At 38.8% G+C, this 20,945-nt stretch overlaps 1 protein-coding gene across 4 annotated transcripts in view; it reads right to left on the bottom strand.

Annotated features, from left to right (window-relative positions):
• SPAST (spastin) overlaps nucleotides 1-20,945 on the bottom strand; it is a 48,868-nt gene that overhangs the window by 7,491 nt on the left and 20,432 nt on the right. For all 4 annotated transcript variants that reach the window (XM_042452378.1, XM_042452372.1, XM_042452361.1 and 1 more), the window contains 8 exons: nucleotides 11,643-11,830; nucleotides 7,605-7,738; nucleotides 6,038-6,131; nucleotides 5,230-5,304; nucleotides 4,282-4,353; nucleotides 2,063-2,138; nucleotides 879-970; nucleotides 292-371 (listed from right to left, as the gene is read on the bottom strand). In XM_042452378.1, the coding sequence (XP_042308312.1) occupies nucleotides 292-371; nucleotides 879-970; nucleotides 2,063-2,138; nucleotides 4,282-4,353; nucleotides 5,230-5,304; nucleotides 6,038-6,131; nucleotides 7,605-7,738; nucleotides 11,643-11,830 (811 nt within the window). The remainder of the gene's footprint in view (nucleotides 1-291; nucleotides 372-878; nucleotides 971-2,062; nucleotides 2,139-4,281; nucleotides 4,354-5,229; nucleotides 5,305-6,037; nucleotides 6,132-7,604; nucleotides 7,739-11,642; nucleotides 11,831-20,945) is intronic.

Consider the following 20,945-nt stretch of genomic DNA (forward strand, 5'->3'; position numbering starts at 1 on the left):
TATTATTATTATTATTATTATTATTATTATTATTATTATTATTATTATTATCTGAAACAGACATAACACAACCTGCTCCCCTTCTGATGTTTTGGACAACTCCCATCTGCCTCAGCCAGCATACCAAGAAGTCAGAGATAATGGAAGCCACAGTCTAAAATATTTGGAAGGTTCTAGGTTAGTTGCCCCTATTCTTAAATAGCTGAACCCATCTTTTTCATATTATTGTATTTAGCTGAATGCAGATCCTCACTGCATATGGAATGCTAATAAATGTGTAGTTTAAAGTACCTGAGAACAGCATCATCAAGTTCTTGTGGCCTATTAGTTGCTCCCATTACAAGTATTCGGTCTTCCCCTGAAGACTGTACCTATTTTTTTCATAAAGCAAATGTTTAGATTTTAAAACTGGAAAATGCTATGAGACATATATTCCTTAAAAAGTGTAATATATACATAAAGCTCTCTCTTTTTTGCTGATTACTGACTCTACAGTTGAAAACATGTATATAAACAAATACTATAATACTACCATATTATAAAAATGTGAATCATTTTGTTTTGTCTATCTTCAAAGTATGCTATGTCACACTACAGTTCACTCTCCAAGACTTCAGTGGGGAACATGGAGTTTATTTATTTATTTATTATATTTATTTGTATCACACTCTTTTCCCAGGACTGGGACTGAGTTTAGCAAAGTAAGAAAAGAGAAGCATCAATTGATTTATTTCTAGCAACATATTACCTATTTCTTTTCTTTTTCTTACTTTTTATTCTAATAGGAACACAGTAATAAACGGAAAATAAAATCTGTAGAGTTTAAAACATGCTACATAACTGTCACTACCATCAATCACTGTAAGACTGATACTTACACCATCAAACTCAATTAAGAATTCTGTCTTCAAACGTCTACTAGCATCATGTTCACCTTCTCTTCTTTCACATAATAGGCTGTCCACTTCATCTAAAAACAGTGAAAACGTAACATTTGCTAAAATTAAAATATATATTTAAAATTGTATTTTAAGAAAAATCTACCATATATACACAACTACAAGTTGACCTTGTGTATAAGTCAAAGGCAGGTTTTTGAGCCAAAATTATGGATTTTGATATGAACTGTGGATAAGTCGAGGGTAATACTTAAGGGCATGCAATGGAAGATGTAAAGGATGAAACAAAGGAAAAAATGTCAAAGAACTTAGAACATTTCAGCAGTTATAACTGTTTGTGGTCATACTGAAGACTGGATGGATGAGAGAGCAGAGGGGGGATCAGTGCTTCCACAACAGATTATATTCTTGCCTTTCACCAGGGGAAGGTTCCTTTTTTAATAAGAGTTAAAGTACAGTACTTACACTGACCCGTAGATAAGTCGACTAAATTTTTTTACTAAAACCTCTAGACTTATACATGAGTATATGCAGTATTATTTCAAAACTGCCAATTAAATTATAAGCACTTTTGGTGTAAACATATGTGACTGAAGTCAGTCTCCCTTCTACAACTAAACTAATGATCTAAGATAGCAGTTTATTTTATCTATCTACTGGCAATTTAATATACTATTTATGCTATATAATACTATCTATCTACTGGCTATTTAATAAGCAGCTCTTCAATACAGATGGTCAAAAGTAATTTCCATTAAGTAAAAAATAATTAATTTCCATTCATTAAAATTAAAACCTAAAAACATATAAAATTAACTGAATGAGATAATGGCCTAAGATGCAACTTAGTCCCACCATTTTAAGACTTCATAAATGTTCATGCTGTTTTATTTGCCTTTTACTAGGAACCAGCATGGCTTAGTGGTTTGAGTGTTGGGACTATGATTCTGGAGACCATGGTTCAATTCTCGCTCAGCCTTGAAACTCACTGGGTGACCTTGGGCAAGTCACATGGTCTCAGCCTCAGAGGAAAGCAATGGCAAACTTCCCCTGAACAAATCTTGTCAAGAAAACCCCATGATAGAGTCACCTTAGGGTCGTCATAAGTCGGAAATGACCTGAAGGCACACAACAAAAATTACAAAACAAATATTGAAGTTTACCTATAAAAATTATAGAAGGCTGAAGTTCTCTAGCTACTGCAAAAAGAGCACGCACTAGCTTCTCTCCTTCACCAACCTAGGAGGGAAAAACAAGAGATTGCTGAAGTGTCCACTTTAGAAGACTTAACTTAAGAAACTTCTTGGAAGCAATGTTTCTCAACCCTGCTTTCCCTTGCACTTATACTTCCATACAAGCCTCTCTACAGAACTGTCAGGCCCTCTGGAACGATACGGGATGGGGCATGGGGAATTTGCTGAAGGAGCTAAAGCTCCTGCCATATTGCAAAATTAATGCATTTTGACATGGCTTTAACTGTCATGGCTCCATCCTCTGGAATCATAGGATTTGTAGCTTGTTGTGGCACCAGAAGTCTCCTAACAGAGAAGGCTAAAAGAGTCAGCCCTCATTATCCACTGGGAATCTGGTCCGGAGCCCCTTCACCTGCAGATATCAAAATCTGCAGATGCTCAAGTTCTGTTCTCCTCAATGGCACTGAATGCATGCGGCTGCGCCACCATTAGGGACAATGGGACTTTAATAGTGGTGCATGCACATAGCCACACCACCATTAGGGATAGCCCCTGTTGTCCCCAGTGGCAGCACTTGCATGCGGCTGCTCCGCCATTAAGGACAACAGGACTTCAATTCTAACGCATGCATGTGGCCACACTGCCATTAGGGACAGCCCCCATTGTCCCCAGTGACAGCTCATGCACGCAGCTACACCACCATTAGGGACCACAGGATTTCAATCGTGGCGCATGCACCTGGTGAAGTCGTGTTTTCCCTAATGGCGGCATATTCGCGTGCACACACCACCACTTGGGACAACAGGGGTTGTCCCTAACGGCAGCACAACCACATACAAGCACTACCATCGGGGACCATGTGGGTTTACCGTCCACATATACTCAAATCCGGGGGTGGCAAGTCTGCAGATACTAGTAACTGGCAGCTTTCCGCCCACAGACTTAATCCATCACATTGAAGGGTTTGTGAAGGGAAAATTTGTTGCTTGGAATGTTGCTTAATTAAGTATTACAGTCAGCTCTCATATCGGCGGGCTAGCCATTTGCGGAGTTATCATCAATGGTAGTACATGCATGCAGCCGCACTGATACAGCAATAGACACATTGACATCCACTGACGCTAATGGGACTTGAGGTCCCGTCTTTTTTATAACTCTTGGGGGTGTGTAGAACTGAATACCTGCCAATACAGAGAGCCGACTGTAGTTTGAAATCAAATGCTATTTTAATAATAGAAAAAAGCTCAAGCAGAACACAGTAAGTACAACTGGTTGCAGCGAAAATCAGAATTCTACAACCATGGCTTCTAACCCTTCACACCAAACCAAAAGAGGAATGAAACATTCACAGATTTTTAAAGGTGCTCCAGCTCGCAACAGAAGTAATCAGCAGTATGCACTGGCAAATTGTCTTATTCCCAATAAGCTAGAATTTATTGCATCTGAATGTGGTTAGCATGTATGATAGTGTCTTCAGTAAATTTTCCGTCACAGTAAAACTGATGATTACTGGCAGAACAAAAATAAACAGGTATTCTAGAGAAGTAGCAATGATTTGAGCCATATTTTCTCTACGTAAAGTATGTTTTCTTTTTCCGAAACTCTTCATATATGGCCTTGTCTCCCACGCAGACCAGAAGCCAGGCACATACATGCATTCTTAGCTAAAATATTTCACTGTGGCTCAAAAACTCTCTTATTTTCAGGCCATGAATCCTGTTCATCCTCTAACAAGCTACAGGTCTCTTCCAGCTGTATCTGGAAACAAAGATAAGCAACAACAAAGGGTAAAACAGCCCAGTAATGCTTCCTGAACAGAACCCACAGAAATTATGAACTCCAAGGATTCCTTAAGTGTCATCTTCTGGCCTGGAGGGAGTGAAAAGACAGGCCCAACGCCTGTCTCACTTAAGAAGAAGAGCCCTCCCTCTAGTCCATCTGCCTTGGTCCAGGCCTCAGAAGGAGAGAATAACTGCTGGACCTGATCCCCTTCCCCACCACCATTCCCTTCTCCTTTTGTGTCGTGTCTTTTTAGATTGTAAGCCTGAGGGCAGGGAACGGTCTAATTAAAATAATAACTGTAACCACTCTGAGAGCCTTTAGGGCTGAAGGGTGGGGTATAAATACTGTAAATAAATAAATAAATAAATAAATAAAGTGTACAACTAATAGATATAGCTGTTACTTACATATTTTGATGTCAGACTTGCAGCACTTATATTAAAGAAGGTTGAATTTGATTCTGCAGCCACAGCTTTGGCCTTGAATTGGAAAAGAAAGGCAAGTTACAGCTACAATAGTTAATGGTATGCTTACTGAAATATATAAGAAACAGTGCAAGTAAGATAAACTCAAATACTGAATCAACACTACAGCAATATGTAGCATTCCACTGCTTGACATACTGGCTACTGTAGACAGAAGCTGAATTTCCCTTATAAAATATTTCTGAAGTTGTCACTTCCTTCCAGAGTACAGATGTCCTAACATTAAAATCTCTTACTATTTTCAAATGTATTAGGCAATTATCTTCATTCCATACACATATAAAGCAAATCAGAAAGCTAAAATAATTCTCTGTTAATAACATGCAAGAGATTGGTTCTCAAACTTTAGTGAGTTGAAATCCAAAATATATGCAGGGGCATAGGTTGAGAACTATGATACAAGAGCACACGGATCCATTTGAATCACATCTTGGGGAAAGATGTGGTATACATTCAATAAATAAATAAATAATACACAGGTATGCTAGAGAATTATGTTTGGTCCTCATTTTTGAGCAAATGACATAATCTTTACTTCTGAGTTTAACACATTGATCACAATGCAATTATGTTTTGGAATCCAGGTTTCTCTAAAAAATTTAATGCAGTAGCGCACTGAAAAACTGCAAATTGATACATATGCAGAGATACATATACAAACATGTATCTTAGGGAAAGGTGCATATAAAAAATAAAGTTGGGAGGCAATAATAAAAGCACAGAATGATGAACTGATTCTCATTCTCACAGAATGAGAAATAATGAAATGATTCATAAGAGGAGTTATGATTGCATATACTGTATGTGACACTGACAAAAAATGGATACAGACTGACTCCCATAACTCTAAAAGCAAAGCAGATTTCTTACCAGCATCGTCTTTCCATTTCCTGGTGGACCAAACAACAACAATCCACGTGCAGGAGCCCTAAGTCCTGTAAACAACTAAAAGAATAGCTGAATTGCACTGTGTTTCATAATAAACCACCACATATTTAGATATAAACTGAATTCTGCAGCATATATTTAACATTATAATACTGGACTAAATCCAACATTACACTAGTTTTCATCACATTACAAAGTGATTTTTCCCTCTGCCTTCCTTACTGCAGTTGTACTCTCTAGAACACTACCACTATCCATTTTCAAATCACAATTCTACCACAGTGCTCTATGATTTTCTTCAGAGAACCTTCATTATCAAAATTAACACTCAAATATAGCATGCACTCCTCTTCTTTCCCTATTCTCCTGTCCCTTCATCTTGCTCCCTGAACCCCTTCCCAGGACAGAGAGCCTTTCTCCAGGCAGCTTTCTGTCCAGGAAAATGGTGGGGGATCATTTCCCCAAACCCCTTCCCAGGATGGAGAGCTGCTTGGGGAAAGAAGCTGGTGCACACACCCCTCCCAAAGGGGAAAAGCCCAAGAGGGAGGAGGAGGAGGAAGAAGAAGAATGCATGCAGAGCAGCCTTGACCTTGCAAATGGTCAAAACCACATTACATACATTATATATTTTAGACTGAACGACTGGCAGGCCCCACTGTTTTTTGTTGTTTTATTTGTAAAGTGCCATGTACATCAATGGCACTATATAAATGAAGGATAATAATAACAATATACAGTATATAATACAGTTAACTGAAACCTACATAGAACTTGAAAGAAAGCTGCTCACCTCAGGCCTAAGAGAAGGAAGGATAACAATTTCTTGCAGTGCCTGCTTAGCCAACTCTTGACCAGCAATATCATCAAATTTGACAGATGGCCCACTAGTAGATACAGAATAGCAATTAGTGAAACAATAGGCATTTCTTTCTGAAATGCAGCTGGCTAGATTCTCATCTCTCAGATCATCCAGCTTTAAAGACCCAATACACTTAGGAAATTAGTCACATATTAGAACAGATCAGATCAATTTACTGAATTAGTCTTCCCATTTTTATTAATAATTAATATTTATTCATGATTAATAATATTAACAATTATTGTTCATAAAACAATACATTATTATAAATACTACAGTGCAGTAACAATAGCAATAGCAAGTACACTTCTGTGATGATTCCTTGGGAGCAAAGCCCTGTGCGTGGCTATTACTCTCAGGGAGATCCCTTTCAAGAACTATATTCTCCGCTGCCACCACTCAGTGAATTACCAATAAACTATAAATTATTAATTATTATAATTATAATAGCTCACAGCTATCCCTTCCCCACACACACTGAGACTTGTGAGGAATAGAGAGAGAGAGATCTAGTTTCAATAGCCGAGTCTAGGCACGTGTATAGGAGTATAGAGATAGCAGATGCTTTTTAAGAAAGAAGTTTATTTTAAAAAGGGATAGAATAGGATAGAAAGAATTTATAACACTCTTGCAAAGCCCCTTTTGCCTTGCAGGTCAAAGAACATAGTTACAGAATTCATTCCAGACAAGCCATTGTTGAAAATAACAAAAGGCCTAAACGCACTAGCTAACACATTCCTAACTACTCACAGAAGATGGGATTTGTAGTCCTTTTGAGTTCCTGGATGCAGGGAGGGCCCCCTGGCCTCTCGACCTGCATTCCCCTGAGTCTGTGCCTTCCAGACTCAAAGAGACAGCATCTGGTTTCCCCCTCAGGAGAGGTTCAAGGGAGAGACAAAAGACCGCATGGCTGCAGAAGTCCTTTTAAAGATTTTCCATAGAAAGTTCTTGAATCTCGCGGTCCTACTCTCTGATTGGTCAGTTAGACCTTACATCAGCTATGATGTCACAGCTCATTAGCATGTGATGTCATCTCTCATTAGCATGCACCTCCTCCCAGATTAACCCTTTGTGTTCAGGAGAAGTTCCCAGATGGCTGGAGACCCAGCCATCACAACTTCTATGTTGCTTAGCAGTGCACGAGCACTCCCTAAGTGGTTTACAATGTGTAAGCCAATTGCCTCCAACAAGCTGGCTACTCATTTTAGCGACGTATAGTAGGATGCAAAGTTGTGTGGACCTTGGAGCCCCTGAGATCAAAATCACAACCTTGTAGCTGTGAATGGCTGCAGCACCAGCATTTAACTACTGTGCCACCTGGGAATGTTCTAATTTAAGCTTCCCCACCTGAATTTTGATTTAAACTGACAAAGAAAAATAAATATAGTTCATATCATTTGCACTGTAAGAAAAATGCTGGAGTCTCCCTAAATGATTAAGTCCATAAAATATATAGTATAAAAGAATCCAGTCTTCATTAAAGCCAGCTGTTACTTACCTATCTACAATTTCGCTGAGAATAAGATTTGCAAGATTACTATCCACATTTCTAAAAATCTTTGTGTCCTTTTTTTTCCGCACAGCAGTTGTTGGTGTAGAAGGCTTGTTGGCTCTATTATTTTTGGGAGTAACCTGAAGAAACAATTGTTTCAGATATTTCAATACTGGTTGAAAATGCAACTAGACCCCTGTGCATTAGGTAGACCGTGAAGCTGAAGGGAATCAATTTTCTTCCAGCAGACAGGTTAATAAGAGAAGCAAAATTGGTCTTGGTGTGGGCATTAGATAATCTGACATGCTTTTTTCTGCCTTATTTCCCCAAACTGATATCTCTTCACACGGGATAACCAGAATTGTAAATAAATATTCCAGCCTGGACACTCATTATGACAGCATAATTATACTGCCTGGTTTATTCTTCAGTCTTTTTCTTTTACCATTCCTTATATATGAACTGCATTTCACCATTGCTAAATAAACATGTTTTCACTGATTATCCACCACAATGCCACAACACCTTTCCCAAGTATTTACTACCAAGATTGATTCGTGTATATCTGTTGACTTCAAGTAGACTCTGACTTATGCTGATGCTATACAAGGGTTTTCTTAGCAAAATTTCTTCACAAGTTTGCCACTGCCTTCCTCTGAATCTGAGAGACAGACACCAGCCCAAAGTCACCAGTTGGTTTCCATGGGGTTTCAAACCATGGTCTTTCTGAGTCCTAGTCAAGCACTCAAACCACTGCACCATGTTGGCTCCATACAAATAGGATTTTAACCTGAAACTGGTCAACCCAGTTCTTATCAGGGCACTCTATTTTGATCCAGTTCTAGAATTATGAACTAAGCACATGGGAGAAACAAATGAAACTTAATTACCAAAAAGTGTAACATTTTAAGAGGGGTGGTCATGATGATGGTGGTGGTGGTAGCCTTGACAGTTACATTGTTGCCATAATTATTAGTATACATTTTACTATCCCGTGTAGCCTTTGATGAAAATAGTTCTAAAGGTTTTTGCATACTTCTGGCTGAACAGAAAAACTTAATATCTTTAAAATGAAGATAAGGAAGATCAAGTCAACAACTATATGTACAGACACATACCAACAAACTCGCTTAATATTACTGAACCTGGTGCCCAACTCATTTTTGCCATTTTTGGGGAAGGTGATCGAGAGAGCGGTTGCAATCCAGCTTCAATCGATCTTGGATGAAATGGATTATCTGGACCCATTTCAAACCGGCTTTCAGGCGGGCTACGGGGTTGAGACTGCCATGGTCGCCTTGGTCGATGATCTCCGTCTGGGCATGGACAGGGGAAGCGTGTCCCTGTTGGTGCTCTTGGACATCTCAGCGGCTTTCGATAGCATAGACCATGGTATCCTTCTGGAGTGCCTAGCAGAGGTGGGAATCGGGGGCACTGCGCTCCAGTGGTTCCGATCCTACCTCTCTGGGAGGTTCCAGATGGTGCAGCTGGGAGACGTGTACTCCGATAAGAGGGCCCTTACATCTGGGGTCCCTCAAGGAGCCATTCTGTCTCCCATGCTTTTCAACATTTACATGAAACCGCTGGGAGAGATCATCCGGAGACATGGGGCGCGGGGTTATCAGTATGCTGATGACACCAAAATACAGTGGTACCTCGGGTTACGAAATTAATTCGTTCCGCGGCTAATTTCGTAACCCGAAAAACCTTCGTAACCTGAATTGCCATAGGCGCTAATGGAAAAAATAGCTCTCTGCTGCCCTCCGGTGGCGGAAAATAGCGCCGAGGTTTTTTCGTAACCCGAAAAAACCTTCGTAAGCCGAAACAATAAATCCCTATGGGATTTTTTCGTATCCCGAAAAATTCGTAAGCTGGGTAATTCGTATCCCGGGGTACCACTGTAGTCTTCTCTATGTCTCCGACTGATGCAGTGACTGGGGATGGCATCTCTCCTCTCGTGGCCTGTCTGGAGTCGGTAATGGGCTGGATGAGGGAAAACCGACTCAGTCTGAATCCAGAGAAAACGGAGGTGCTCGTGATAGGTTCTCCTGGCCCAGGGATGGCGGTGGTTCCACCTGTCCTGAACGGGATCACGCTTCCTGTGAAGGACTCGGTACGCAGTCTGGGGGTGCTCCTTGATTCGTCGCTCCACCTTACATCACAGGTGGATGCGACGGTCAGGAGCACCTGTTATCAGCTTCGGCTGATACGCCAGCTGCGTCCCTACCTGGGCCAGAGGGACCTTGAAACAGTAGTACATGCTCTGGTAACCTCTCGTTTGGATTTCTGCAACGCACTCTACATGGGGCAACCCTTGTACCATACCCGGAAGCTACAATTAGTGCAGAATATGGCAGCCAGACTGGTTACTGGCATACCCAGAGCCAGTCATATAACACCAGTGCTTAAAGATCTGCACTGGCTGCCTATTCGCTTCCAGGCACAATACAAGGTGTTGGTCATTACCTATAAAGCCCTAAATGGCTTGGGCCCAGGATACCTCGAGGACTGCCTCTCCCCATAAAATCCGCCCCGCACTCTCAGAACATCTGGGCAGCAGCTATTGAGGGTTCCAGGGGCCAGACTAGCCTCTACTTCTAAGAGGACTTTTACCATCTCGGCCCCTACCCTTTGGAATTCCCTGCCCATTGAGCTCCGCTCGGCCACCTCCCTGGCCCAGTTCAAAAAGGGGCTGAAGACCTTTTTATTTAAACAAGCATTCCCTGATGCAAGCCCCGACTAACTTCTCCCTCCCCTCTACGTCAGCAGTGTCAAGCTGGCTGGAATGTTTTTAATTTACTTTGTTTTATGTATATGGTAATTTATGTATTTTATGAATGTTGTACACCGCCCTGGTTTTATAGAAGAGCGGTACACTGCTCCCTCGGGTTACGAAATTAATTCGTTCCGCGGCCGCTTTCGTAACCCGAAAAGCCTTTGTAAGCCGAAATGCCATAGGCGCTAATGGGGAAAAGCCGCGATTCCGTGCGAAAAAGCCGAAAAAAGCACCAAAATTTTTTTCGTAACCCGAAAAACATTCGTAACCCGGAACAATTATTTCCTATGGGATTTTTTCGTATCCCGGAAATTTCGTAACCTGGGTATTTCGTATCCCGAGGTACCACTGTATATAAATAAAAAATTTATTATTTCCATATCTTTGCAGAAATTTCACTACTGTGGAAATCAGATTGTTTAACATCACCAATTGCCAAATAATTCTCTCGGCTCATTAAAGCCTTTATTTAGCAGAATGAGATGTTCTAAGATTTCTCCCTACCCAGCCACCCTAGCCACTCAAATCTACTCTAGAGTAACCAATAAACGGGTCCTAGAGCAAATCAAGCCCGAACTCTCTCTAGAACCCAAAGTGACTAAACTGAGATTGTAGTATTGTGGATATATCATGAGAAGACATGACTCATTTGAAAAGATAATAACGCTTGGCCAGACAGAAGGCAGTAGGAAAAGAAGACTGAATTACTGGTGGACAGCCACAGGCCTAAAACACACTCCAGTTTGAAACTGTTTTAACTGCCCAGACTCAGTGCTAGAGAATCCTGGGAATTGTACTTTATTGTGGCACCAGAACTCTCTGACAAAGGCGGCTAAATCGCTCACAAAACTACAGTTCCCAGAATTCCCTGGCAGTGAGCCAGAGCAGTTAAGTGGTCTCAAACTGGATTATTTCTGCAATGTGTTTTGGACCTCAGTCAAGGAAGCTTGGAAGACCTGACTTATTGATGACTTGGAGGCCTCTGATTCCTAGGGCTGCCAGAAATCTACTTGATAGCAATTAATAACAACAAAAACAACAACTTGAGAATTTCAGACATCTTTTTTTATATTGGCTAGAGATCCTGGGGGGGGTCACACTCTGGGATCTTGTTCATGCAAACCATGAAACTAGTGAGTTATGGAAGCAAGTTCAAAGAGTTCTCAATAGTCATAAAATAAAGGTCTTCTATTTTGAATTTGTAGCTTTGCTGTAAAGGCAAACTGTTAAAATGTTGAGCACACTGTGCATAGAACTACCAACCTTACCTTCTGATTTGAGGTTGCAGGAACAGTTCCCTGTCTAGGTACCGTAAAGTTAGATATTCCACTATAACTAGGTGTCCTTTGATGACCCGAAAGGCCTACAGATCCAGATTTTGCAACACCTTTTGAACGAGGGAGTGAGTTACTCGTGTGAGTCAGCGGATCCCTCTTTTTTGGAACAGCTCCACTTTCTACAAAAAGAAAAAGAGACATCTAAATACAGAGCTATTCATAAGTGAGTTGAATATCTCCATTGAGTACATCTTGATTAAATCTACTTGCCTTAAAACAATTCTAATGGGCTTGCATTCACCATTTCTAACCATGTGGGTAATACTTTTGTTATAAGGCATGTAAATCTGTGAATTTCCATGGCATACTCATTTAGTACTAAAGTGGCTTAATCATAACACTGCCACAGCATTTCCCAGTCTAATGCCCTTCAACTTCAATCATCTGAAGCCTGAAGAGCTTCTGGCTTGGAAAGGCTGAACCACTAGAATTTGCATAATAAGGTAAAATAATTTACAGTGTACGCTCAGTATCTGCGGACACCACAACCCCTGGATACCAAAATCTGTGGATGCTCAAGTTCCTTTGTCCCCACTGGTGGCATGTGCACACAGCCACGCTGTCATTAGGGACAACAGGACTTCCTAATGGCATGCATATGACACCAGCGGAGACAATGGAGCTCTTCCTAATGGCTGGCCCAGCTCCATCAGGGCTAGGCTGAAGAAGAAGAGCCCTCCCTCCAGTCCATCTGCCTTGGTCCAGGCCTCAGAGGGAGAGAAGAATGCTGGACCTGATCCCCCCCCATTCCCTTCTCCTTTTGTGTCGTGTCTTTTTAGATTGTAAGCCAGAGGGCAGGGAACCGTCTATTATCTCCTCTGTTGTAAGCCGCCCGGATTCCCAGTGATTGGGCGGCATATAAATTATTATTATTATTATTATTATTATTATTATTATTATTATTATTACATGCCTGCACCGCCATTGGGGCTCGAATCTGCAAGTCCACGGATATTGAGGTTCCACTGTACTGTACTATTAGACACATATTGGAATTAGTGGCTGAGGTTGACAGAGACTTCTAGCACACCTAATGAACTTCACAGTCAAGATTAGATTTGAACTAGTTTTTGGCCTAAATGGGGCAACTGGGGTTGGAAATCATCCACATTTGCATGCATATCTATTTTGTCTGAACCCATTTTCAAACCAAAAAATCTGAAAAACTGTAAAATGTTTTAGGGGTTTGGTGTACCTCCAGAGGTAACGGAAGGCCTCAAACAGGCTTGCAGAGGTCGCAAGTCACTCCTGAGACCACATTTTCTGCATACCTGCTTTAGGGTGATTGCAAAACCATCCAGAACAGATTGACCACCACCTCCCAAGACAAACCATTTTCCAAAAGAATTTCGACCTCATAAGGACTGCACTTCATTTTAGTGACCCTCTCACTTTCATTATTGATTCTTAAATCCAGCACATAAGTTACAGAGTTGAATATTATCTGCACATTGGTAATGCTTAACTCTAAGCTTCTATAGAATCACACACAGATGTTCAAAAGAATAGTGGAGAAAAAGAAATCCTGTAGAACTTCATAGCATAAATACGATCTGTCTGAGCTCCAGTCCATCAGTATTAACTTCTGAAATCAGCTTTCTGGAGAGAGTTGAAACCACCATAATACCATCCCACTAATTCTCACTCCAGAGAACAAGTGCAGTAGGATGCCATGGTACAGAAGGCTCCTCAACAGCCCAGAAAAACTTAGCATTTATTTAGAATCAAAGTGTACAAGTATATGGTTATAAACTGTTGTGGTTTGAACTACTGCTTTGTTTAATATGGTACTGTCTTGCTTCAATTATTGCCAGACCTCCATTTGCACGGATTCAACCATGCACGGCTTGAAAATAGTCATATTCAGGGGGAAAACCCAAAAAAGTAAACCGTGATTTTGCCATTTTATATTTTGGACATCAGTATACTACCCACTGTATATAATGGGACTCGAGCATCCATGAATTTTGGTATCCACAAACCAAACCCAAGCAGATATCAAGGGCCGACTGTGTTTATAGTTGTAATCTAGAAGTGTTTTAAATTATTTTATATTGCATGCTGTTCTAAGATCCTATGATATAGGGTAGAACAGAAGTGTGTTTTTTTAAATTAAAATAAATTTTTATTGACTTATTTAAATATTTGTTTATTTCATTTTAGCTCATCATGGGCACAACTGATAAAAGCAGACAGGACATTCTTTTTAAACAAATGAAAACATGTTTTAAAAAACACAAACACAATATAAACAGTTCCTAAAGCCAAAACTATTTTAGGAACCAAAGGTCATACACAACTCTGCACTATTGCGATACTTGTCAGAAGCTCAAAAGGGATGGAGCCAATCTGACTTCCCATGCAAAGGAGTTCCATAAACACGGTAGGTACTGCTACCGTACTGCTATCTGTCTTCTGTACAAATTAACCCACACTCCCAATACAGATAATCTATCAGGGCAACCACATTATGATTTGGTCAAAACCAGGACTGAGTATTTTAGACTGCAATGGACCCAGATAATTAGTGTCATTCAAGAGAGAATGAGAGCTTGGTTCTTATCATAAGCATTCATTCTGGAGGAGCAATCCACATACTGTACTTTTGGGTTTGATGAAACAAATTCACTGAATTAAAATCATTTTTAATTCATTGTGCTTTGGGCATTAAAATATTATTCGCTTTCCTCTTTACTGATTCTCTAATTAACTCCTGAATATTAGAGCAGTTCTCATTTGACCTAGGATTCTAGGATTCTAATAGATGAACCCGTGAAGCTTGATTTGCTGCTGCTAGATTCTCAGAAAAAAAATAGCCTTTAAATGGTTTAGGAATGAAGGTTGCATCTCTGTGCTACCTGCTTCTTTCTGGGTTTCTTTGCGCTGTTTGCATTTGTAATGGCCATCAACTCTTATACCTGCTTCCTTTGGCTCTTCTGGTTGCTTAGAAATGAGCATGATTCAGCTCTGTCTCCTGCTTTGAAACCACTGTTCTCAACATAACCCAAAGTGATAGTGGAGTTTCCTCCACTGTTGAATCTGTAGCTCCTGACCTTAGCTGAGCAGGTAGTCCAGATTTCTTTGTTTTAGCTTCAGTTTTAATGTTCTTTTCCTTCTGTAAGGATGCTACGATTTTTGTTTTCTTACTAGTTTTGGACATGTTGCTACAAAGCAGTCTGTTTCACTATGGTTTGTTGAAGTCAATATTCTTTCTGATGTTGCTTCATTACTAGCCGCAGAGACTTTCTGCTTTGCGGTCATCTGAACTGAATTAATTAAATTTCCCCTGGGGAGCAGTCAGCTGAGCCTATTTTATTTCCTTGAACAAACATTTTTGTTTTTTATTTGTTTGCTTTTTCCCTGTTGTCAAAGACCATCAGAGTCCTCATCAGATGTTTCCTTTTTTTCCTTGTATATTTTCCATTTTTGATATTTGAATTCAAAGATGTTTGATCGATGAAAGAACAGGTCATGCTGGGTAGGCAGGAAATGGAAAAACTAATGTGAAGGGGGGAGAAGCCAACAGTTAAAACAGAAAATAACTTTGGGCTTTGGGCTTCTGCATCATATGCTGACATATGGGGAATAACCCAACAGTATGTAGAATGGTCCTCTATGATATCTAGAGAATGGAACTGCATGGCCAGCATCTGCAAAAGTTTTTCGTCCAAGAAGGGGACATTTGTGAATTGTCAATAATGATTAATAATAAATAATTATCAATAATTATTGACTAGTCACAATGTTTGAGTTTTCGATTGCGACTCTGGCGATGAGAGTTCAATTCCCAGCTTGACCATGAAACCCACTGGGTGACTTTGTGCAAGTCACATGCTCTCAGCCTCAGGGGAAGGCAATGGCAAACCTCCTCTGAACAAAATTTGCCAGGAAAAAAACATGATAGCTTTGTTTTAGGGTTGCCATAAGTTGGAAACAACTTGAAGGCACATAACAACAAGCAAAACAACAAAATAACTATCACTGCTCTGAGGTCCCAGCACAGTTTCTTCAGAAACAGCCTTGTAATTCTTTTCCTGCAAGGCAGCTAGGACTGGTCCTTTACAGTATATACAAAGAGACATTTCTCATGTGCTAGATCCTGCCGGCTGCTAGATGCAGTATGTTGAGAGTAAAGGTTCAGGAGACATGTAGCATGTCCCCTCCAAGCATCTCATTTACATCTTAACATTGCAACAACTAAATACATGCTTGTTACAACTCTGTACTAGATAGCAAGCTTTCTGCCCATAAAAGAGATCCCCTGCCTTCTATTCTGCTTTACAAAAAATTGGTGTTTTATCTTTAACAGAGCCTTTCTCCCTTTGAAACATACCATATGGCTTCCTTGTTAACCATGTTATAAAATCTGAAAATGCTGTGACTTAAAGGAAAGACGAAACTATGGCTGGATGCAAATGATCACATTCTGTCAGGCTGTGTAAGCTTTGTGCACCCACCTACAGACTTTACTCCTTCCTTTTTAGGTGCAGCAAATAAATCAAGAAACTGTTTCCCAAAACTTGTTATTATGTGTAAAAAACAAATTATAATTAAAGGTTTCTGAACAAGTCAGAACTGGGAAGCCCAAAGTTTCCTGGGTTGTTTTCTCATTTATGTGAAGGAAGGGGTAAAACAGCAAAAGTTGTATATAAAGGTACTGAAATCCAAAATATTCCCAAATTCAAAATTGTCAACTTAAGTGGCTGAGATGGTGGCACCTTTGCTTTCTGATGCTTCAATGTACACAAACTTTGTTTTAAGCACAAATTTATGAAAAATATTGCATATAAAATTACCTTTAGACTGTGTTAATAAGGTGTACATAAAACATGATGTTATTAAACTGCAACTCCCAGCATTCCTCATCATTGATTACAGGGGCAAAGTTTGGTGGGAGTTACAGTTCAACAACATATGCAATACTGCACAACTGCTCCTCACCTCTGCCAACAAAAAATATTTCAAGTATAATCATGAACATGTCAATATGAAGCAATTGAAAATAGACTTGCAGATACATAACAGATAAATGGGATTCAATAATTATTTCTATCTACCCTGACAAAAAATATAGTTTACCAACTGAAACAAGGTAGTAAAATAAGAAACGTTCAGATACCCCATTAAAATAGTTCTTTTCACTCATTTCTCCTCCATTTTTCTCAGGTGTTGCTAAAACTAAATTTACAACTTTCTCCATTATTTAGCCCTCATCTTCCCCTTCGTCATACAAGGATTTTTAGTACATATAACATTTTTCTTCACTTCTTGGGAACGAATGGTTCCATTATTGAGGTATACAGTAGGTATTTCAGTAAAAGTAACTGAAGTATATCAGATCAACACTTATAGATGTATATCTATGTTCAAATTTATCAAGTTGAAAATTTGCAATAGCCTACTCAACTAAAGTAAAATCTGATGTTGTAAATCCCAAACACTAGATGTGCTACAAGTGGGCACTGTTTCTACACATTTAATTATCCTATGTTCAGTGCCCACTTGCATACAGCAAGATATTCAGGAGGCCTTGTGTGTGATGCTCTTAATATGAGTTTTGAATACTGCACTAACTATAGCAATTATTTTTGATTACTAGGAGATATACTCATCACCTTCAGTGTGAGATTCTGGTCACTGGAAAACAGATTTACATGTACTTGACATTCAAGTTATAGTTACTGACTAAACTGAAGTCACCCACCCACCTCTGTTAGTGTCCAAATTTGTGGTTGTTAATCTGCTGCTTACTTTGTCTTCATTGTATACTAGTTAGTATTATTTTAAAGATATTTTCATCATGGAATGTTGTTGTTTTAGACTGAATGCCGCTTGGTAGGTTTGTATTCTTTTTCTTGACCCCATACTATGTAAAGCATTGTGCAAACTTTACAGCACTTTATAAATAAATGATGATGATGATGATGATGATGATGATGATGATGATGATGATGATAGTAATAGTAGTATACTAAGAGCAGCTGCTGCTTCAACACATATTATTCCAATAGGTCATAAAAGTGTGCACGGTATCGATGGTTAGAGATGTAAAATTTCCTGAAATGTAGGAGCCACACAGTTTTAGACATGGCTTTTGTTTCTGTTTTAAATTGTTTCAGTTGAACTGGACTTGCTAGTGTAGCTAAACAGTAAGATGCAATAATGTTATTCCCTTTTTCTTTTTGTTTAATAAACCCTCTCTTAAACCTTGCGTTAAAATGGTAGGATTCAATAATGCTACTGCTTGGAAAGATCACTTGCCCACACACACACAACTATATTTCAAATGGGGTCGGTCATACTTGTCACACCCACTCCAGCCGGTACTATCCAAATCCTCCAAGCCCTTAATAGTGTATATGATGGAATTAAAAGCATTTTATAAACTGATTTTTTTTAAATCTTTCTAAATTCAAGCTTGCAGTAACATCACCCACTCCTCCTCTCTTTTCCAATCTCACATCCCTCTGTTTCTCAGGGCCACCTTCAGTATCAATTAAAACTGAGTAGTGTCCAAGGGGTTGATCTTTCCAAACACAGCAACAGCACTACTGCAGTGGGGGGGGGGGGCAACTGTAGCGTAGAACTAGATAAAAGAGCTGCAACTGAGGATACAGAAGAAAGGGCATTTTATTTTGCAGTGACCCTCTTGTTCACAATTCCATCTGTGCAATCATAAAGCTCATAACACATAACCATGCTTAACATCACTATAGGTATATGGGCAAAGTCAGAGTTTCCATAACTATCTTTATACAGCCCCATACAGACGGGCCAAAATAAAGCTGCTTTGGGTCACTTTGGAGGTATGCTGTTTAAATGATGAATGCATCCTAAGAGGCTGGAAGCTGCGTCAAAGCCATGCTTCAGTCTTAAGGACTGGAGTACAGCTTTGGCGCAACTTCCGGACTCTTAGTACGCATGCCTCGTTTAAACAGCATACCTCCAAAGTGATCCAAAGCAGCTTTATTTTGGCCTGTCTGTATGCGGCCTAAGATTCTGATTTAAAGTTGAAAACAGGACACAGTGTATTTGTGACCCAAATCTAATAAGCACTCACTTAAAAACACACACACACACACACACACACATATACATACATCAAAAAACCCAACTTCATTTCCACACAGGGAAAAACAAGAGAAAGAGCTAATACATCACATTTCTAAAGCAAAAATATTAAGAAACCAAGCTTATATTTTAGCTAAATTTGTACACTTGACAGTACATTTGCAGGTGCTTTTCAAATACAATACTCCTAGTTAATAATGCAGCCTTCCTTTGTCATCCTAAGCATACCTAGCAACAAAAAACAACAACAGTGAAACAGTTCCTTGAATAGAAGTTACATAAATAATGCTTGGCTAACAGAAAATAAAAATCAGAATAATCCAAACATTTTACATCTTACACTTTATAATCATCTACAAAAATGTATGGGTTTATATGTCCTGGTATTTTAGAGGGTCTATATATACTGATTTATTCTCAGTCCACTATATTCCCTTTTAAAAGCATTAGAAATTTCAGAAATAATTAATACCATACCTTCACAAGGAGTTAACTTAAGTGGAGGAAACTTAAAATACAAGAAAAGCAGTTTAGCCAAAAGTATGGTGAGATAACTTTGAGGATGAAATGCACTTATACAAAACTTTTGAACATAAAACATTTTAAAAACTGATTAGCAGCAGGCAATTTAGCACTGCGTGTTTTGTTTATTTTTAATTAGAAAACGTTTTATTACTTGTAAACAAAAAGGACAAACAAAACAACAAAAAGCACAGTAAGTAATAAGCATCAGAAAAACAGAACATATACTTTTGACATAACCCCCTTCCCTCCCACCCCCTCTTCCTGTTATCTTCCTACTTCAAGACAACTTTTGTCTATTCCACCATCAGTTATCTGTCAACATCTAAAACAAAACAAAACAAAAAAATAACACACACACACATATATAAACAATTTTTCCTTATATTATTTATTTTAATAGATTACAAATTCCAATAGTCGATACCATATGTTATAAATATCTATTGTTGTGGTTCTATATTCTTATACCATCCCTATAGTAAATGTTGGACCCCATTCTTGTCTTAGGTAGTCTATCAAAGGACTCCATTCTTGTTTGTATTTTCCCAGTGAATTATTTCTCACTATCTATGTAAATTTATCTGATTCCATATAGTCATAAATTTTCCAGATCCAATCTTTTAATGCTGGAACTTGGTTATCCTTCCATTTTTCCACATATATTAACCTGGCTGCCATTGTTAAGTAAAATATCAATTTACCATGTTTTTGTCCTAAATTATCATCCATTATTAAACATAACAAATACAATTTAGGATCCAAAGATAAATTTACATTCAATTTTAATATCTTTTTTATCTGTGTATGTATCATTTGCCAATAATTCCTAGCTTTTTATCTCAACTCCACCACATATGCTAAAATGTACCTGTGGCTGAGTAACATTTCCAACACTGATCTGATTTTTGTCATCTTTTCACTCTTATATGGTGGAATATACCACCTGAATTGCATCTTGTAAAAATTTTCTTTAATAACAATATTTACCATGTATCTTATTCCTTTGTGACACATTTTTTCCCACAAGTTAAGGTCTATATTATGGCCCGTGTCCTGGGCCCATTTTACCATGCAGTGCTTGACAGCATCATCTTCAAGATCATATTTAATTAATATTTTATACAATTTCAAAATCAAATATTCCTTTCTTTCTATTAATTTTTTTTCAAAATCTACATCCTAGTTGTCAATTTCCAGAGATTTTAAATCTGTCCCAAATCTTTAATTTGTCTGTATAAAAACCAATCCTTTTTACATCCCTCCTTCCTCAACTCCTCTTCCGATTTCAAACTTATTTTATTCTCTTCTATTATGATCAAATATTCATATGTTAACCATTTGCCTTTATATAATTGGTTATTTTTTAAAAAAGGCTTCATTTGAGGAGGTCCATTTTGAGATTTTATTACCCCATTGTTTTGTCAGTTTTATCCATATCCTTAAAAGAGATTTTCTAATTATTAACTTTTTTGTCTATCATAGATTAAATAACCGTGCCAGCCATATAAAATATCTGGTCCTTCTAAATGTAATATCCTCTTATTTGATAATCTCATCCAGTCCATTAGCCAGTTTAGACCACATGTATAATAATATAATTTCAATGTTGGAAGAGCCAGTCTGCCTCTTTCAACCGAA

Source organism: Sceloporus undulatus, chromosome 1 (assembly GCF_019175285.1).
Source record: "Sceloporus undulatus isolate JIND9_A2432 ecotype Alabama chromosome 1, SceUnd_v1.1, whole genome shotgun sequence".
NCBI lineage: Eukaryota > Metazoa > Chordata > Lepidosauria > Squamata > Phrynosomatidae > Sceloporus > Sceloporus undulatus.